The sequence below is a fragment of the Armigeres subalbatus genome, chromosome 2 (assembly GCF_024139115.2).
Source record: "Armigeres subalbatus isolate Guangzhou_Male chromosome 2, GZ_Asu_2, whole genome shotgun sequence".
Lineage (NCBI taxonomy): Eukaryota > Metazoa > Arthropoda > Insecta > Diptera > Culicidae > Armigeres > Armigeres subalbatus.
In genome coordinates, this window is record NC_085140.1 from 98265255 (window position 1) to 98284765 (window position 19511).

At 42.1% G+C, this 19511-nt stretch overlaps 1 protein-coding gene across 1 annotated transcript in view; it reads right to left on the bottom strand.

The window, feature by feature from the left end:
* Positions 1–2722: 2722 nt before the first annotated feature.
* LOC134210286 (D-aspartate oxidase) overlaps positions 2723–19511 on the bottom strand; it is a 107058-nt gene continuing 90269 nt past the window's right edge. The window contains exons 3-5 of the mRNA XM_062686333.1: positions 16995–17118; positions 5800–5945; positions 2723–5689 (exon numbers count right to left, since the gene is read on the bottom strand). Of these exons, the coding sequence (XP_062542317.1) occupies positions 5140–5689; positions 5800–5945; positions 16995–17118 (820 nt within the window). The 3' untranslated portion in view covers positions 2723–5139. The remainder of the gene's footprint in view (positions 5690–5799; positions 5946–16994; positions 17119–19511) is intronic.

Here is a 19511-nt window from a genome sequence, read left to right on the forward strand (position 1 = left end):
ATTTCGACCTCAACAGTAAGGCCGTCTTCAGTGTCTCGTACTTGACTCGATATTCATCTCATCACAAAACACAGAATTACAGCACAAATCTCGTCGCTTCTTCTTGCTAACAAGCGTGCTCACTGGTTGATAAAATCACAAAAATGAGAAACAAACCGAATTCCTTTTCATTGTTTTGTTTTTCATGGGATGGAAATAGGAGCTATGCGATGAAGTGCAGAACCGTTTCCCAATTTCAAGTGTTTTTCATTCTGTTATCAATAAGGGCATTCTGTTCAAAGTTTGAACTTTTGTTCCGGTTTGTAATTATTTGAAAATTATTGCGAAAAAGGCTATAAGATGCCGCAAAATTGAGCATACACCGAATGTTTTTGTTTGAAATCTCTTCCTATGAGCATTATCAATGTAAGTTAATATTCTGTTTTTACGACAAAGCTTGAAAGAATTAATATCCTCTACTTTGATATTAATTGTTTTTAAATTAGAGCAAGAACGGCTCGATTTTTTATCAAAATGGTGAACAGGTGAAAGGTAAGCAGGACAAAAAAGTTACGATACAGTGTTACCGGCGGGTAACATTTAATTACCTTTATGTTAAATCCATTCAAGCGTGAAGACAAATTGCTAAAGTTTGAACGGCGATTTCAAATTTAGACGGGTGGATCAAACGCTTCCCGACAATGAGCGTTCTCGACCACAGCAAAGATATGATTAAAAGCAGGAAGTATTGAACGCGCGCTTTTCTTGGGGAGATGACCCAAGTAACAAAACGTACTCTTAAAGGAACTTTTGGTTACTTGGGGAGTGCCCAAAAGACAGACGGTGGGTGAACGAAGCCGATGAGATGGAGAGTCAGTTGGATTTGTGGCTCGGTGTGAATCGTGTGCCTTATATTCGGCATCCCGGAGTAGGGTAGGTCTTGGGTAGACGCCCGTGGACACTACTCCATCCAACCGACATTACCCGTCTATCTTCGAGCAACTCTATTGCGGATACACCTGTTGGTCACCTTATCACTCGGCCTCCCGCCCATCACGCGGTTAAACGGCGGCCCGTAGGCATTGTCGTGACACCTGACGACATCTTGATCGTCAGCCGCATCACAGCCAAGCCATCCATCAGTTGCCGCATTGTCCAACCACCGCCCGTCGGCCACCTAGCCACACGCTCGTTGGTTTCATCTTCATCACCATCGACCGGTCTCCCGCCGATTTGCCCTTCCGCTCGATAATCCGTTGGCCACCGCTTTGGCTGACTCATGCATCGTGCGACCACCCGCCAGCCATCCATAATTTGGAAGCCAACCAATCACCCACCCGTAACTGTATGTTTGCATGAATAAACGCCTCTCTATAAAAATTAAATAAGGTAATTAATTGAATGTTTCAGCTATCATACGAAATGAGCATGGGCGTACTGCTTTACACCGAACTCAGATGTTTGAGGGCCCATAAACCCGTATCAAGACCAATTTTGACGACCATTTCATGGCTCATGGCTTAATTTTTAATTTATCAATGTATAACAGTGATAGAAAGACTAAACGCCAACGAGCCAAAATTGCATCAAAACATACAAAAATCGTTTTTTAGAATTTTTCATGTATCCAGTGGAAATATTTTCCACCGCTTTATCATATAAACTATTGAAAATAATCACAATGAGGATATTTAGCCTTATTCGAGGGAGGCGCGTTTTGAACCCTATGGGCGTGCTACCCTCACTTCCCCTACTGAGCCGAAACACGACAAAACAGGCAATCTGATTCTGATATTGTTGATTCAGACCTTCTAAAGTTAGATGAAACATGAAATTTTGTGGCATTTTCGTTCAAAATGTACAACATGAGGATCTGATATTCCATGCAGGACTTTTCAATAGCAGTAGTTCTTTTGTACTGCATAAAGATGGTGGAGGGACCTCTGCAAGTGTCGTTTTGAGAAGTGTGTGGTCTGGAAGGTGCCCGGCGCTGGGTGATCTTCCTCTATAACATAGTTTCGTTGGCTTCCTGCACAACATATCTGGATCTAAAATTGTTGTAAATATTTATATGGCAAGATTTTATACACAATGGTAAATTGATGGATGGTTGTACTTACAGTATTTACAATTCCATTCGATAGCCTCAGTTACATCCTATATTATAATAGTGCCAATTAAGATTACATTCCTGTTGAGAAAATCTGTTTGAAAGTGCGACATATAAAAAATTGCCACAATCTCGAACCAACATGTTGGATTTTTATACAAATATTGTACAAAAATCTAACGAAGTCATAATATTGAGGAAAAAGTTCATGTTTACGTTTGTTTATTTATGCATAACAGTAAACAAATAAACATACGTCAAACAACTCTATCGATGAAGACATCTGCCACATTGCCGCACATTCGTTCGTTGGTAGCAACAAGGGGACCGTCGATACATAATCATCGCATATGTACTCGCTTACACATGCCCTCCCTGGTGGGTGCTAGGCGAAACATCCGTCGACGAAAGACAGCCCTGTGGAACATTTCTATGCGCGTTCTGCTACGGTTCTCATATATGAATCGATATATAAATTCTATGTGTGTGTCGCAGGTGGTCTACACAAGCGAATTTGGCTTCCAAAAAATATGTGCAGGGGGCTATGTTGTATGGCGAGCAAGGCAGTGTTGTGGGAAATCGTTCGATGTTTTCTGGTATAGGAAATGGATGATATAAATGGACTGTTGGTGATTAAAGCTTATACATATTTATTTGATAGGTACATCATTTTATGACTGTAACTTTTTTGCACTGTAAGGTTATCATTTTTTTACATCATTTGTTTATGTTTCCAACTGGAGCTACTTCCCAAGCAATCATATTGAGAGCAAATAAAAAACATATTTTCATGTTTACATCAAATTGAAATTATAATTTGTTTTTAAATTTTAATTTTCATGATTTATTTGGATTTTACTTCTCTGTACATCATACACTGCCAAAAATATCTATATAAGATATATGTGTCGCCGTTATAAATTTTTGCAATAGCTCCACCCTAATATAATCGATATAGAACCACACATAAATTAAATAATTGCTAATTCGAGACCACACATAAAGTTTATTTGAATATATATTTTATTAGTAGTTCGTGTGGAGAATGATTATGTGTGCACTGATATACATCATAAGTTAAATCTATGGATTTTTGCCAATAAATATGTGTAGATTTTTAGTAGTGTACTGATTACTTATTCTGTAATTGAAAACCAAGATCATAATTAGGACTTGCTCTCAACGACAGCAGAACATGTGTACGATTTAATATTATGATTTTCTGCTGTAGATTTAATTTTTTTAACTAATTAAAAGGACCATAACAACGTCAACTTAAGTAATAAAAATCGGTAACTTCACAACATTAGTACAAGTTAACGATTTGAAATCAAGCTTTTCTCGGGTTAGTAGTTTAAATGGATAACACTGGACCAGTATAGAAATTTGCCTTTAGTGGGAATTTCAAAATTTCTTTTAGCCCAATTTTTTTTTTAATTACAGTTAAACTTAGTCAAACCTCAAGAAATCGATATTAAAGAGACCATATGGTCAATATGTTGAGGATAAAATCATTGGAAAACTGTTTTCACAATAACCCAGAAAGTATTTTTTCAAATGGAATAATTTGCTTCCATGCGTCGTTATCAAGTCATAGAACATCGTCTCATAGAGGTTTGACTGTAAAAAACAATTATTTTGAGCTTTTCAGCGGAAACAACGACTGAGGACGAAGAACCGGAGCTGGGATATTCATGTCCAGCCCGAGTGCTCCCAGTATCGTAACCAAACCGAAATCGTTGTCTGCCATATCGCCATTCAGGTGCTCTTCGTTGTGCTACCTCTGGATAACCTCAAATTTGTTCGTAAGTAGGGTTCCCCTTTATGTTACACATGTCAATCTGTGGCACATGTCCCTTACGTGAACGGTAATGGTAACGGAAACAGTAAGTAGTTAATTACAGAATTTTTGTGTGATTTTAGCGCGGTAAGGTTGCCCCGTCTCTTTACAGTCTCGATCATCCTGCTGGAGTTTTTTTTTTCATCCGGAGTTTCGACCTTGTTTGCTCTTGTGCGGTATTGCTGCAATCTCGCTCATGCTGAATTCTTCTCCTTCACTTACTGCTCTGCTCTACTCTTCTTTGCTGTTATGAGTTCCAAATTTTCAGTTGTGCTGTGTGTTAAATCGCTATCCGAGCCTATCCTGAATTTGGGCAAAGTGCGATCGGTGACCCATCGGCGCCGAACCCGTTTTCTAAGTCTGATAAAGATTATTATCTTGTTAATTGGCTCCTACTTGAGGAGCCTGCGCCTGGACGCTAAGGCGTTAAGTAGGAAACCAACTCCTCGGTGCCGAAGAGCGTTGTCCCCTCGAATATTATAAGACAGACATACCTGTTCCGTTAGAAGCCACATTCCTTCCATCCAACAGAGTAACGGATGGTATTCCCTGCCGATACCCTATTTTCCAATTGTTTGGTTATCCTTTATTAGAAACGAGCATTCGATAATTTCAAATTAAGGGTTCGTCGCTTCGCATTTTTTTTTCGAAGCATTGAAGTCATTTACGATTGTTTGACCACAAACATGTCCATATGAATTATTTCTGCAATTTGTGTGTGGAATGCCATTTTAGAGGAACGTGGTCCAAAAAATGGGGGATGGAGGATGGAGACGCATGGTATCGAGGGGTATTGTAGTCCATCCACCTCACGAGATATCATTTAATGTAAATAATTTATGAACAATTTATTCTACAGAAAAACAGACTAGAGATAAAAGGTAAATAAAACTTCTCAGTAACCGTGTAGATCCGGGGTAATTATAGTGATATGATAGTCGCCAAATAGTAATAAAAAGCAGTACATTATAATGTTGTCTGTGATTTTTTGCGTCATCCTTTATATTTACAATTATACTATACAGTAATATAATATCCAAACAAACAAAGATGGTACATTTACTATTAAATGCAGCGTCACAAAACACGGCATCTGTTGATGGGCAAATCATGGACCAAACATCAGTAGCAGTAAACGATGCAATGTTTCATAATGTTATGTCTGACAGTATGTGATTTTATCAAACATGCATCTTCAAATTCTACCCTTTTACAACTTGCTATTGCTCTTGAGCATATCCTTCACCAATTGTGTTGCATAAATCGCCGTTCCGGGCGACGTGGTCACGCCATATCCTCCGTGTCCATAATTGTGAACGACTTTCAACCGTCCACCAGCGAGGTCCAATAGTTCCGGTTCCACCCGCACTGGATCCCGATGGGGTCTCAACCCAACGGCTTCCCGGATGACCGGAGCCCCCTTCAAGCTGGGCAGCAGTGCCTCACACCGTTCCCGGATGGCAGCCGAATCGTGCTTGCACACTTTCTCGTTGTAGCTGTCGTAGTTCCGACAACCACCCAGCGTAACACCCTGGAAGCCGGGAATGATGTAGGTGTCATAGTCGGCGTAGAAAGCCGTCTTCACCCAGGGGGCTTTCACTTTGATCACCTGGCCCCGGATTGGCACCAGTTTGAAGTCGGTGCATAGCTTTTTCGCACCCATACCGGTACAGTTCACAACCACGTCGTACTGACCGCCGGTGACTGCCGAAAAAGATTCGACTTTCTGTGTAACAATGCGACCTCCATTGCGAAGGAATCTGTGTCGGTGAGAAATGAATTCAATGTAATTGGCAATAGTTGTCGTCATGATTATATTTGGTGATAGCGGATGAATAGTAGCCTGGTCAGCTGATAAAAAACTACTTACTTTTTCGTTGCCCACGGTTGGAAAAGTCTGCATTCCGTCAGGACAGTCGTGTAGAAGGAACCATACTTCCACTCTCCGGGACAAAGAGTGAGCTCATTTTCCGTTGCAGCACGATACACTGGCAGAATTTTCTCGATATATCGATTCTAGAACAGACGAGTAAGACGGTTAAACTTTTACCCTTGTTAGCTGTACTTAGAATTAGTGGTCAAATCAAGTTTTAACTACTGACATAACAACATGAATATATTGAAAAACATCCGGCACAAAATGTTTTTACAAGGTGGAACGCTGGCACAATTAGTAATTACCAACCTACGGCACAATTAGTAGTTACCAAGCGCTTTTCCATTTCAGTGACCGAACTAAAGCCAGTCAGGATTTCCGAGTGGTGCAAAGCATCCGGTTCAACGGCGTACCGACGACTAGACACCGATGTTTAACGCCCCACGGTCAACTCGGCTATGAAATGGTGAGTTGACATCCGGGAAGGAGCGCCTAACATAGCTCTGGTCCTCACAAGTTCCAATACTCACGCTTCCACCGGTCTTCCGATGACAATTGACCGCCAGCTATGGGTTGCGTACTTAGCTAGTAGTGTAGCCTGGGCACTGTTGTCCTTCTGACAGCAGCTATAGTGATGGGGTTTGGGTTCTATTTGGTGTGGTGGGATTCGACAGTGGGCTCTGTTGAACTTCTCTAAAAAGCTGCATGTGTCCCTAAGCAGGCCCTATTAAAGCGATCGTGTGCCCCTCAAAGCGCACTAGCCTAGTCCTGGCCGACTGCACTAGCCGGCCGACCGCACTGGCCGACTGATCGAGCGTCTGTTCACCAAGGAGGTGCGGCTCCAACAGCGTCTGTTCTGGCATCCAGCAGCTGAGTATGGAATGCTATTCCACGGAAGCTATACCTAAGATGGCAGGCCCATCCCGGTGTATAGGGAACCTTGGGCCAATAACCTACTGTCCCCGAAACATCAATTTGTTCGAGAATCCGATAATGAAAGAATACGGACTGATTTTACGGCGACGACTCTTAGCTCGAAACAACGGACAGGAATAGAAACATGGAACGTTTTAACCCTAGCCCAGCAAGGTAAATTGGCACAACTTGCCAATGAGGCACGTCGCATGAAGCTTGAGATCCTGGGACTGAGTGAGGTCCGTTGGCCAAACTTTGGAGAACACAGAACGCCATCGGGACAAGTTCTGCTATACTCTGGTTTCCGAAGTGAGTTGGAGTTGGCTTCCTACTAAGCGCTTGGGCCACTCTGCGCTTATGAAGTGGGAACCTATAAGTGAAAGGATAATCGTTGCCAGATTTAGAACACGGGTCCGAAACCTTACTATAATCCAATATTATGCGCCCACCGATGCTGCCGATCTTCAAGACAAAGAGAACTTCTACAGTCAACTCAATGCCGTCGTAGATAGAATTCCGAAGGGTGATATCAAGATCTGTTTGGGCGATTTCAATGCGAAGATCGGATCCGACAACTCGAACCATGAGCGCATTATGGGACGCCATGGTCTCGGAGAAATGAGCGAAAATGGAGAGCTGTTGGCAGAATTTTATAACGACATGGTGATCGAGGGATAACGACATGGTGATCGGGGGATCGCTCTTCCCTCATCGACCGGTTCACAAGGTCACGTGGGTCTCCCGTGACGGCTTTATAGAAAATCAAATCGACCACATCTGCATCAGCCGAAAATGGAAACGGAACCTTCTTGATGTACGAAATAAACGTAGTGCCGATATCGCATCTGATCATCACCTCCTCATCGGCAAAATACGCCTGCGCATTGTGCGGATTTATTTATTTATTTATTTAATTATAATTCATCTGACAGCTTAGTCTTAATGAATGAACCTAAAACTAACGGTTTCAAATAATAGTGACATCTTCACCCTATTTTTAAAACGTTCGGGTGCTTCGCAAAAGTCAAAAAGCTCCTCAATCATTGTAAATGTAGTGATCATTGCAGAGACTGGTTCGTTGTGCCCAAAGAACGTACGATGAAATCGATCCTGCAGTAGTGATCGTTGTCGAAGAGGTCGTTGAATGGCACGAATATACAGTAGCCCAAGCAACCGAGGAGAGTCGATTTCTCCGCACAGTAGTCTAGCCACGAATGTCGCTTGCTGCAGCTTTCGCCTTCCTTCGAGGGTGTCCATATTGAGCAATTTGCACCGAGCAGGATATGGAGGAAGATTAAGTGGATCACGCCATGGTAAATGACGCAGGGCCATTCGAATAAACCTCCGTTGGACACGTTCAATTCTCAAGTTCCATACAACGTCATTCGGAGTCCAGACAATAGAAGCGGTTTCCACGATAGGTCGCACCAGCGCACAGTACAAGGACTTCAAGCAGTGTGGATCAGTGAAGTCCTTCGCAATTTTCGATATGAAACCCAGCTGGCGGTTTGCCTTGGCAATTATCGACGTATAATGGGCGTTGAACGTCAGTTTTGGATCCATGTGGTTCCATCAATACGGTAATCAAACAATAATGGGTGTTTTGAACGATGGAAGGTCATAACAGAGCACTTTGGAACACTGACAGTCAATTTGTTCTGATAGCACCAGGTAATGAACACGTTCAACAAACTTTGCAGACGATGACAGTCATCAACTGATCGTACTATTAGATATATTTTCAGGTCGTCTGCATAGATAATTCTGCAATCCAAACCCAATTTCGATGCAACGTCGTTGAAGTAGAGTGTAAACAGCAGAGGTCCCAAGTTGCTTCCTTGTGGCACGCCAGATAAGTTGCAGAAAGGGGACGAAACGCATGAGTCAATTTTCACACGGAGTGTTCTGCCAGTTAGGTAAGAACCAAGCCACGAAGGGAGTTTGGTCGTTGCTCCGAGGCGCGATAGTTTGGACAACATGATGTTGTGGTCGATCTTGTCGAAAGCAGCCTTCAAATCGCACTAATACAAGTGTGAGTGAAGTTGAGCAGATTTGTAGTGACTGATCTACCCGGCATAAAACCATGCTGATCGGTAGAGATGTAGTTCTTCGATTGGCTAAGAATAACATCACTGATAATTATTTCGAATAACTTTAATGCTGCAGACAAGTTGGTTATTCCTCGATAGTTCTTGACATCCTTTCTATCACCCTTTTTGTATACCGGAAACGTATAGGATTGTTTCCAAATGTCCGGAAAAATGCCGTCGTCCAGTGATCGATTAAAAATGGAGGAAAGCGGCTCAGCAAAAACAGCTGCACAACGGCAGAACACAACAGATGGGATGCCATCGGGACCAAAGGAGAAGGAGCTTTCAACTTTTTGGCAGCAGCGATAATCATTCCAGGAGTAACCACGAATGTTGTCAAATTAAGAAGGTCCAGAGGTACATTTAATGATGCAGATTCAGCTTCGGCGTCTGTTGCTTGCACTGGCTCGAACACTGATGCAAAGAATTTGGCGAACATTTCACATCGTTCCAGGGGTGTATTTGCTTCGTCGTTATCGTACATCACATTACTTGGTATGGACGATTTTTTCCTTTTGCTATTGACAAATTTCCAAAAATATTTCGGATTACGCCTAAGACTGGTTTGTACCCTCATAACATGTGCCTTATACAGAGTTGAATTCAAACGACGGTATGCATTACTGGCGCGCTGGAAGTTGATTTTGCTCTCAGAAGACTGTTTTTCACAATGCTTCCATTGACTGGCATTTTTAACACGTTTTAGATTCCGAAGAAAAGGTGTACTCCAGACGGGCGAAAGTGGACGACGTTTTGGAGGTACGTTTAGTTGTAGCCATTGTTGAACGATATTACAGAAACTGTCCGCCATATCATTGACATCTTGGCAATCATTCAGGTAGCCCCAATCAAAGGTACGGACATAATCAGATAACGCGTCATAATCGATCTTATTGCAATCGGGAATCGGTTCGTAATCCACAGGATGGATGTCGTCAGAGCGGAAAGTACGTTGAATAGGAAAGATCATTTCTAACGGAGGGTGATGCAAGTCGATAGGCAATAGTGGAACGGCTGCCGTGTTGATGTTGGGCTTAAAACTGTTCGAGCAGAAGACTAGATCCAAAATACGATCATGCTGATTACGATGCCAGTTTTCTTGGGTCAAGTTTAAGAAGTTCATTCCATCATTTAGAGCCGCACTAGATGAAGAAATAGATATGTTTCCAGCAAGCACTACGTTGCCGTCCGTACGACGTGTCCATTGAAGCCGGGGTTGGTTGTAATCACCGCAGATTAAGATCCTGCCATCATAAGAATCGCTTTCGCACAGCTCACGAACGGAAGCCACATGTTCGTCTAATAAAGCCGCATCGTTACTGCGGTCAGGCGGGATGTAAACAGCTCCAATCAGTACATGATGGCTATCAATTGTCGCATCCACGAACACCTGTTCCAATCTTTCGCCGCAATGCACAATGGGGAAATCCGATTTCAAAGGTGGAAAAAATTGATAACTTTCTTCACGAACAAGTTACAGAGGAGATCAAGAGCTTATTCGAAAGGGAATTTTGCAAAGAATTCAGTGAGCGCTGTTTCATGGACGTGGGACGCTTCTGTATGTAGTTATTGAGCTCGTTTTGCCCTAATTCCCCATATATCGCGAGTTTCCAAACTATTTGTCATTTTATCTTTAAGACATTGTTCTAAAATTGAGTTTATCTCTTCACTGTGGATCCACAGAAGGGCACTAAATATATTTTGTTGGTAAAAGTTGGAAATTTAAGGGACTTTGGGGTCAAATACGCATCAAAGTGCATTTTATGTGAAATTTTCATGTATTCTGTAAGAAATAGTAATATTTACAGATAAGTATTCATATTATTGTCTCAAAGTGTTGAACGGATATTGAGAAATGTTTACCGATCAAAAATTAATGAAATAAATCGTTTCACAAATGTTTTATTTGGTTATTTATGGAGTAAAAAACGATTTTTAAAAACTTTTGAATAGCACCGATGCCAAACATTTCCAAACCATACCCGATAGCACAACTAGACAAGAATAGTCATATGTTATGAGTCTTGATGTGATCATAGATAGGAGGTGATGGGAGATACTCTTTTTTCTTACCTTTTTGCCCAAATTCCCCTATGAAATAATATAGCTCAATGATTCTGAGCAAGGAAATGTTGTTTTAATGTTTATTTAATTGATATTTTTTATTGATATAATGAAAATAACTAATAATCATATAAATCATTAAAAATATTGAATTATAGGGGATTTAGGGGTCATACAGCTCATTGAATGTAACTTTTTATACAAAATACTATAACTTTTCTCACGAGCGACTCACAGATAAGGTTAAGGGCTTATTCGGAAGCGAATTTTCCAAGAAATTCAGTGAGAGATGTTTCATAGATGTGAGACACTTCTGTATGTAGTTATTAAGCTCGTTTTTCCCCAATATTATTGTTCTCCCAAAATGTTCTACAGACATTGATAAATGTTTGCGAAACAATTACTAATGAAGTAAATAATTTCGTAAGTGTTTTGTTTTGTGATTTATTGTGTAAAACCCGATTTTTTAAATGCTTCTGAAAAGTGCCGATGCCAATCATTCCCAAACCACACCCGTTTACACAACTAGATAAGAGTAAATATATTAGTCGATGTGATAATAGATGGGAATAAATAAGAAATATTCTTTTCTCATGACATGCTTTTTTTATGGTATCAATTTCTGTTGAAAAAATTATGACAATAATATCAACTATTATCTGTAAATATCTGAATAATCAATAGGCAGTAAATTTCGCCAAAATTGACCATATGTAGAGCTACATCAATGCTTACAAGTTTTTAAATCACCGTATATTAACCCTAAATGATCATTCGATGTAATATAGTGTAAATGATTTCTTGGGTATTATTATTTTTTACAGAATACATAAAAAATTCACATAGATGCACTTTGATGATTATTTGACCCCAAAATCCCTTAAATTTTCAACAAAATATGTATAGTGCTATGTATGGATCTACAATGAAGAGGAAAACAGAATTTCAGTGTAATTTTTGAAAGATAAAAGTAACAAAATATGAAAAATTTTGATGTATGGGACATTGGGGCAAAAGCAGCTCAATAACTACATACAGAAGTGTCATGTCTATAAAACGTTACTCACTGAATTTCTAGGAAAATTCGCTTCCGAATAAGCCCTTAACCTTATCTGTGAGTCGCTCGTGAGAAAAGTTATAGTATTTTGTATAAAAAGTTATATTAAATGAGCTGTATGACCCCTAAATCCCCTATAATTCAATATTTTTAATGATTTATATGATTATTAGTTATTTTCATTATATCATTAAAAAATATCGATTAAATAAACATTAAAACATTATTTCCTTGCTCAGAATCATTAAGCAATATTATTTCATAGGGGAATTTGGGCAAAAAGGTAAGAAAAAAGAGTATCTCCCATCACCTCCTATCTATGATCACATCAAGACTCATAACATATGACTATTCTTGTCTAGTTGTGCTATCGGGTATGGTTTGGAAATGTTTGGCATCGGTGCTATTCAAAAGTTTTTAAAAATCGTTTTTTACTCCATAAATAACCAAATAAAACATTTGTGAAACGATTTATTTCATTAATTTTTGTTCGGTAAACATTTCTCAATATCCGTTCAACACTTTGAGACAATAATATGAACACTTATCTGTAAATATTACTATTTCTTACAGAATACATGAAAATTTCACATAAAATGCACTTTGATGCGTATTTGACCCCAAAGTCCCTTAAATTTCCAACTTTTACCAACAAAATATATTTAGTGCCCTTCTGTGGATCCACAGTGAAGAGATAAACTTAATTTTAGAACAATGTCTTAAAGATAAAATGACAAATAGTTTGGAAACTCGCGATATATGGGGCATTAGGGCAAAACGAGCTCAATAACTACATACAGAAGCGTCCCACGTCCATGAAACAGCGCTCACTGAATTCTTTGCAAAATTCCCTTTCGAATAAGCTCTTGATCTCCTCTGTAAGTTGTTCGTGAAGAAAGTTATCAATTTTTTCCACCTTTGAAATCGGATTTCCCCATTGTGCAATGCGTGCTGGAGCGCACACTTGGATGACGCTGATGAACCGCAACCAGCACACCGCCAAAACTAGTTTTTTTGCTATTCAAGTTGCTGCGATCGCAACGGAATACATTATAAGATGGCCCAAAAATTTGCAAAGAATCGATGGAGTCGCTCAATCCGGTCTCGGTCAGGATAATAACGTCGTAGTCGCTGTCGGCAACAGCCAGGAACAGGTAATCAATTTTAGTACGAACACCTCGAACATTTTGGTATAAGAACACGCAGTCATCGATAGGGGCGTCCGCCTGCAATATAGGGCGATTGAGTGTCTGAGAATACAAAGCTGATGTTAAATACTCGCCTGTGATGAGAGCCCGGAGGCTCCCACCATCCGCATCAGAACGCTTTATATCGGTGTACGGTTGCTGTCCACAGGATTGAAAGTTGGACAACGGGAGTTTTTTGATTGGTCCATAAACTCCCTGAATACTAGTCCATCCAGCCAAGTCGATGCCTGTAATGCCAGTTCTCGTAACGACGGGTCGAGTCCAATTTTAAAACGACATGTTCGAGACATCTTTCCCCTTTGGAACTAGACGGATCACATCACACGGCGAGAACAAATCCAGGCAGCGAGTGAAGATTTTCTGCACATCATCGGATGAAATTAGTGGTTGAAATCCAGATAAATACATCCAGAATTTCGGTGGTTCATTCATGAGCGGGCATAACTGATTCGATTGATAAATCACTGAGATCGATATTTCGTGTACCGCGATCAAAGCCGAGAGCTACCGTATCGAAGCGCTCGACGCGAGGGCGCTTCGCACCAAGTTTGGGCCACGTACGAAGGGTAGGGGTAATCAATTGCTCGGATTTGCTTCCACCAGCTTGTGATAAAGCGATTGTATCCCCAACAAGCAGCTGGACTTGAGTTGATAAACTGTCTGCCGCATCCACATTAACCGGGAAGCTTGTCTCAGGTTTCGCTTTATCTTCTAGGTAGCGTTTCACACTCCGACCGTTTAACTCAGAACGACAATCAGGGCAAACAAACATCACCTTGCCCTGGGAGAATAAATCTCGATTGGCGCGGCTGTTGAATCCACAGCATTGTTGGCTAATGTGATAGACGGCATCGCAAAAGCCACAGCGAACGGGTTCGATATCGTGCACTGCATGTTTACATTCTTTGCATTGTTTCTTGTCCATCTCCATTGTTGAATAAGAGTTGGTGTTGGAACAAGCAAAAATTCACTACCAGAATTCAATGGTCACGCGGTCAATTCCGACTAGTCTAGTATACTAGTAGCGTCACAGGAAAGTCAATCAACAAATACGATTATTAGTCAAAATTAAACTGTGTTTTTACACAAACAAAAATAACAAAATAGTCAACGGATAAAAATGCACTTGCGTTGTGTACGAAAGACGAACAATGAAAAACATGTCGGCAGGAGGAGAGAGTTGGACGACGGTTCAACACACGCCGACTGGAAGATGCCACGGTGAAACGGCCCTTCGTTGAAGAACTGGAGACGCGTGCTGCAGATATTCCGGAAGGTGGCAGCGTGGAAATCCAATGGACCGCCATCAAGAATGCCTGCCTAGGATCCGACATATAACACGTGTCACTACCGAAGCTTAATCCCTGCTAGAGATTTAAACAGCCAGCCAAAGCATGAAATCGAATAAAGTCCCAGGGGTCGATCGCATATCAGCCGAGATGCTCAAAGCTGACCCCATGACATCCGCTCAACTACTGCATCGTTTATTTCGTAATATCTGGGACACCGCAACTTTCCCGGTCGACCAGATGCAAGGTATCTTAGTGAAGGTACCCAAAAAGAGTGACCTGGCTGTATGCGATAACTGGCGAGGCATTATGTTGCTGTGTACCGTTCTCAAAGTTCTATGCAAAGTAATCCTAACCCGGATTCAGGAGAAGATCGATGCGACTCTCCGGCGACAGCAGACCGGATTCCATGCCGGAAGATCCTGTGTGGACCATATTGTCACACTCCGTATCATTCTGGAGCAGGTCAACGAATTCCAAGAGTCCCTTTACTTGGTATTCATTGACTACGAAAAAGCTTTCGACCGTCTCAATCACGAGAATATGTGGGGCGCCCTGAGACGCAAGAGGGCTCCTGAGAAAATCATCGGCCTCATCGAGGCCTTCTCGAGTAGAGTGCTGCACAATGCGGTCTTGTCCGACCCTATTCGGGTCGTATCTGGTGTGAGGCAAGGATGTATTCTATCACCGTTACTGTTCCTCATCGTAATCGACGAGATTCTGATAGGTGCGATTGACCGTGAACCAAACCGCGGGCTGTTATGGCAGCCTATAACCATGGAGCACCTAAACGACTTCGAATTGGCTGATGACGTTGCACTCCTCGCGCAACGGCGCTCTGATATGCAGAGTAAGCTCAACGACCATGCCGAGCGCTCCTCTTCGGCAGGTTTAGTCACCAACGTCAACAAAACTAAATCGTTGGATGTAAACATGGTGACTCCTTCCAGTTTCATAGTAGCCGGGCAACCAGTGGAGAATGTTGAAAGCTTCCAATATCTTGGTAACCAAATGGCGTCAGACGGCGGCACCAAGATCTACATAGGCGCACGGATCAAGAAAGCAAGAGCTGCCTCGCAAAGGCATATTAAGAAATATCTGAAAAAACAGGCAGATAAGTGAACGCACCAAAATACGAATTTCCAACTCTAACGTAAAATCTGTGCTGTTATACGCTAGCGAAACATGGTGTGTATCAGTGGAGAACATTCAACGGCTGCAAGTGTTCATCAACAGATGCCTGCGGTATATAATTCGGGCCTGGTGGCCTCACAACTGGATCTCAAACAACGAGCTCCATCGTCGTTGTCACCAGAGGCCGATAGCAACAGAAATTCGTGATTGGAAGTGGGGCAGGGTCGGCCACACTCTACGTAGGGGCGGAAACGAAATCTGTAAACAAGCATTAGACTGGAACCCACCAGGACATCGCAGCAGAGGCAGACCCAGAGGCTCATGGCGGCGAAGCCTCAATAAAGAAATAAAAGAAGTCGACAGAAATCTAACCTGGCAACAGGTTAAAGAGATAGCTGGACAACGCTCAGGATGGAGATCTTTCAAGTCAGCCCTTTGCACCACCGGAGGTGTATAGAATCCATAAATAAAAAATAAAAACGGTCAACTCGGTGGATCTAGATTTTCCAACGAGAAGCTCCACGGAGTTGGAATCTTCTCCAAAACCAGTCTCCATGAACCATTCGGCTCCCTGCTTGATCTAGATCTGCTCAAATATTCACCGGTGGCGGAATTATTCTTTTCCGACGGATAGTTCCCCGATAGTGGAACCAGCTGAACCAGCTATTGCTATGTTATTATCTACTCGTTGGTGTCTCGCAATTACGCGTGTTCACCACTGGTGTATAGCCAAGATCTGTAATGTCGTGGCTGACACCCCATTCCGGTTTTCGATTCAATAGAGCATTGCCATCGGAAGCAAGTTGAAAAAATTCGAAGCAGTTTTGTTGAAATCAATTGTTTTGCTTTTCGAATAAGATTTAAAGAACAATCACTATCAACTATTGTAGTCCATTTATAAGTCCATTTATAAGACATCCAAATTAGAATACCAATCAACTAAACATTCAGAAACATGCAATTAAAATGTCTTGCAAATGATCATTAATTCATGACTACGCAGAAAAGGGTGCACTCAATGTAAATTATTTCCCCTTGTTCATTCAGCATCAAACCCTGCCTTGCCTAAGCGTTGACCCAGTTTCCGCGGACATCCGTTGTTTGACATTCACTTTCATGATTTGCATAATTCACTCAAGTGCCGTCAACGGTGAAGCTCCCCCCATCCAATCAAATTATCCTTGCGTCAGTGATAATTCTACACGCTTCCCGCGCGGCAAAACCGACCGCATCGCGTCGCCGAACCCGTACCCGAAAACTGCTGACTCAAAGCTCCTTTCTTTCCTTAGTTTTTCAAAGGTATGCGTTGGTAAATGGTGGGTAAAAATAGGAAAGCGAACACGGCACAAACAAAAGCAGAAAAGAAACATCACCACCGCACCGGGTACGATTATGGGATGCGAACAAGGATGCGAACGGTATACTCACTAACCCTCACAATCGCTGGATCCGTGCTGGAGAAGATGTACGAGGAAAGCTGCGCCACTCCGGCCTCGGAGGACTCGACGGTTTTGCGAATTTCGTCCCAGTAGAGATACGCATCAGAAATCCATTTCCTGAAGAGAGAGAGAGCGAAAAGAGGCAGGCGTGGATGAAAATTATGTGAAAATGGCAAGAATGAAATATAGGCTTCTACTTTAGTCACTAGATTTTTTTGTTAACCTGATGGTGTATTAAAGAAAGGATGAAAGAGTTGTAAAGTGCTGTGCTGATAAAATATTATCGTATACGGAATACATGACTGGAAGCTGTCCTGTGTACGATCGGTGAATGTGTGCGTTTTTCCTTAGATGAAAATATTACTTAATTATGTCAGAAGGTGAAGTGTAACATCTATTGAGTAACACAATAATAGCTACTACTTTTCAATCAAAACATACAATTTCTCGAGCTACCGGAATCAGTTTTGAAAACTTTTAAGTTTGGAAAACATTTAGACATTACATAGGTAAAGATTAATATTCGAAACCGGTTTAGACAAATGTTACCTGTTTTCTTTTCAATGTAAATTGATCTCCAGCTGTGTATCGTGTTTAAAATAATTTCAATAATTTATCGAATTTGCAAACCCAACCATCTTACAAATCTGTAGAGCAAGATTTGGAAATTATGTATAATTAAACTTATGAAATTTTTGCATTCTTATACAAATAAAATGTATCCTTAGAATACCTGAACATACGATGCTTACTTTTTGCCTTTCTTGTACATCTAGCAAAGGCTATATTAACACTTTAAAAACTATTCAACCAAAGACCGGAGTGGCCTGTGTACTGTGTAGTACATATCAATCGTCTCCATTTAGCTCGGACCATGACTGTACGTCGCCAGCCTCGCAGTCTACGGAGGGTCCGCAAATCGTCCTCCACCTGATCGTTCCATCTCGCTCGCTGAGCACCTCGCTATCTTGTGCCCGTCAGATGGCTGTCGAGAACCATTTCACTGGTTTACTGTCCGAAATTCTGGCTACGTGCACGGCCCATCACAGTCCTCCGGTTTTCACGGTGAGAAGGATGGATGATTCTCCCAAAAGCTGTTGCAACTCGTGGTTCATTCGCCTACTGCATATACCGTCTTCCATCTGCACCCAGAAATAGATAGGCTTTTCGAGGACGCATCAAAATCAGTCATCTCCAAGAAAACATAAACTGTGGCAAAACAAATTGGGAGTCTTTTTTAATGTTCGGTTTCAATAAATTCGGGAGTTCCCCCTTGGCCATGGTTTCGAAACTCTCCCCAAGAAGGCAATATTACCTAACTCATTACTGTAAATGATAGCACATTATTATTTATTATTTATTCAGACTAAGGCCGAAGTGGCCTGTGCGGTATATAAGAGTCTTCTCCATTCGAGGTGGCCGAGGCCTGTGTATCATTGCCGGCGACTTGAATGCCAAACATCAAGCCTGGGGCAACAGTCGCGGCAATCGAAACGGCACCATCTGGAGCAACGATATGGAGGAAGGCCACTACACGATCTTGAGCCCGGATTCCCCCACTCGGCTGAGTCGGTCCGGTGCCCACACAACGCTCGACCTCTACATAACAAACCTGAGTGACCACGTCTCGCAGCCGGTTGTATACCAGGAGCTCAGTTCGGATCACTATCCGGTGGTGGCGGAACTGGGCTCCTCGGTCAATTGGCACCACTAGTTACGGCGGAACTACCACCGAGTGAACTGGCAGCGGTTCCAGCACTGCGTCGATAACACCGTCGATTACGAGGTGCGTCCAGAGACGCCGGAAAGTATCGACCGCCAGCTGTGCGCCATCGAAGAGGCAATCTCGGTGGCCAGAGAGCAGCATGTCCCGACGGCTCGGCAGGTAAGCAACTCCTTAAACATCGATACACTCACCAAAGATTTGATTCGATTGCGGAATGTCACTCGCAGGCAGTTTCAGCGTACTGGACTGCCTGAGCTTAAGGCACGCTGCAATCGAATCACAAAAATTATCAAGGCCAGAATGGTGGACCTCAAAAATAACGACTTCTCGAATAAGATCCGCACTCTCCCAGATTATGCTAAGCCGTTCTGGAAAATGACCAAAATTCTAAAATCCAAGCCTCGGCCCATTCCACCTTTGATCCCGCTAGACAATAATGGTTCTAAGGATCGTTTGATAACTCCTGCAGAGAAGGTCGCTGAAATAGGTCGTCACTTCGCAGCTCACACAATCTTGGGCAGAACATCGTCAGTTCACACGAAGCAGCAGTCAACGAGCATGCTAACAACATCCATTTGGTTCCCAACGACTTCTCAGAGGAGTTGGAATTCTCAGCTGACGAATTGACGGCCTATATCAAATCGTCGAAGAACATGAAGGCCCCAGGCTTCGACAGCATCCTGAATCTCGAGCTCAAACACATGAGTGCTCCGTTCTTTGAGCACCTCTCGCTGATCTTTAATCAGTGTCTCCGGCTCAGCTACTTCCCATCGTCCTGGAAGTC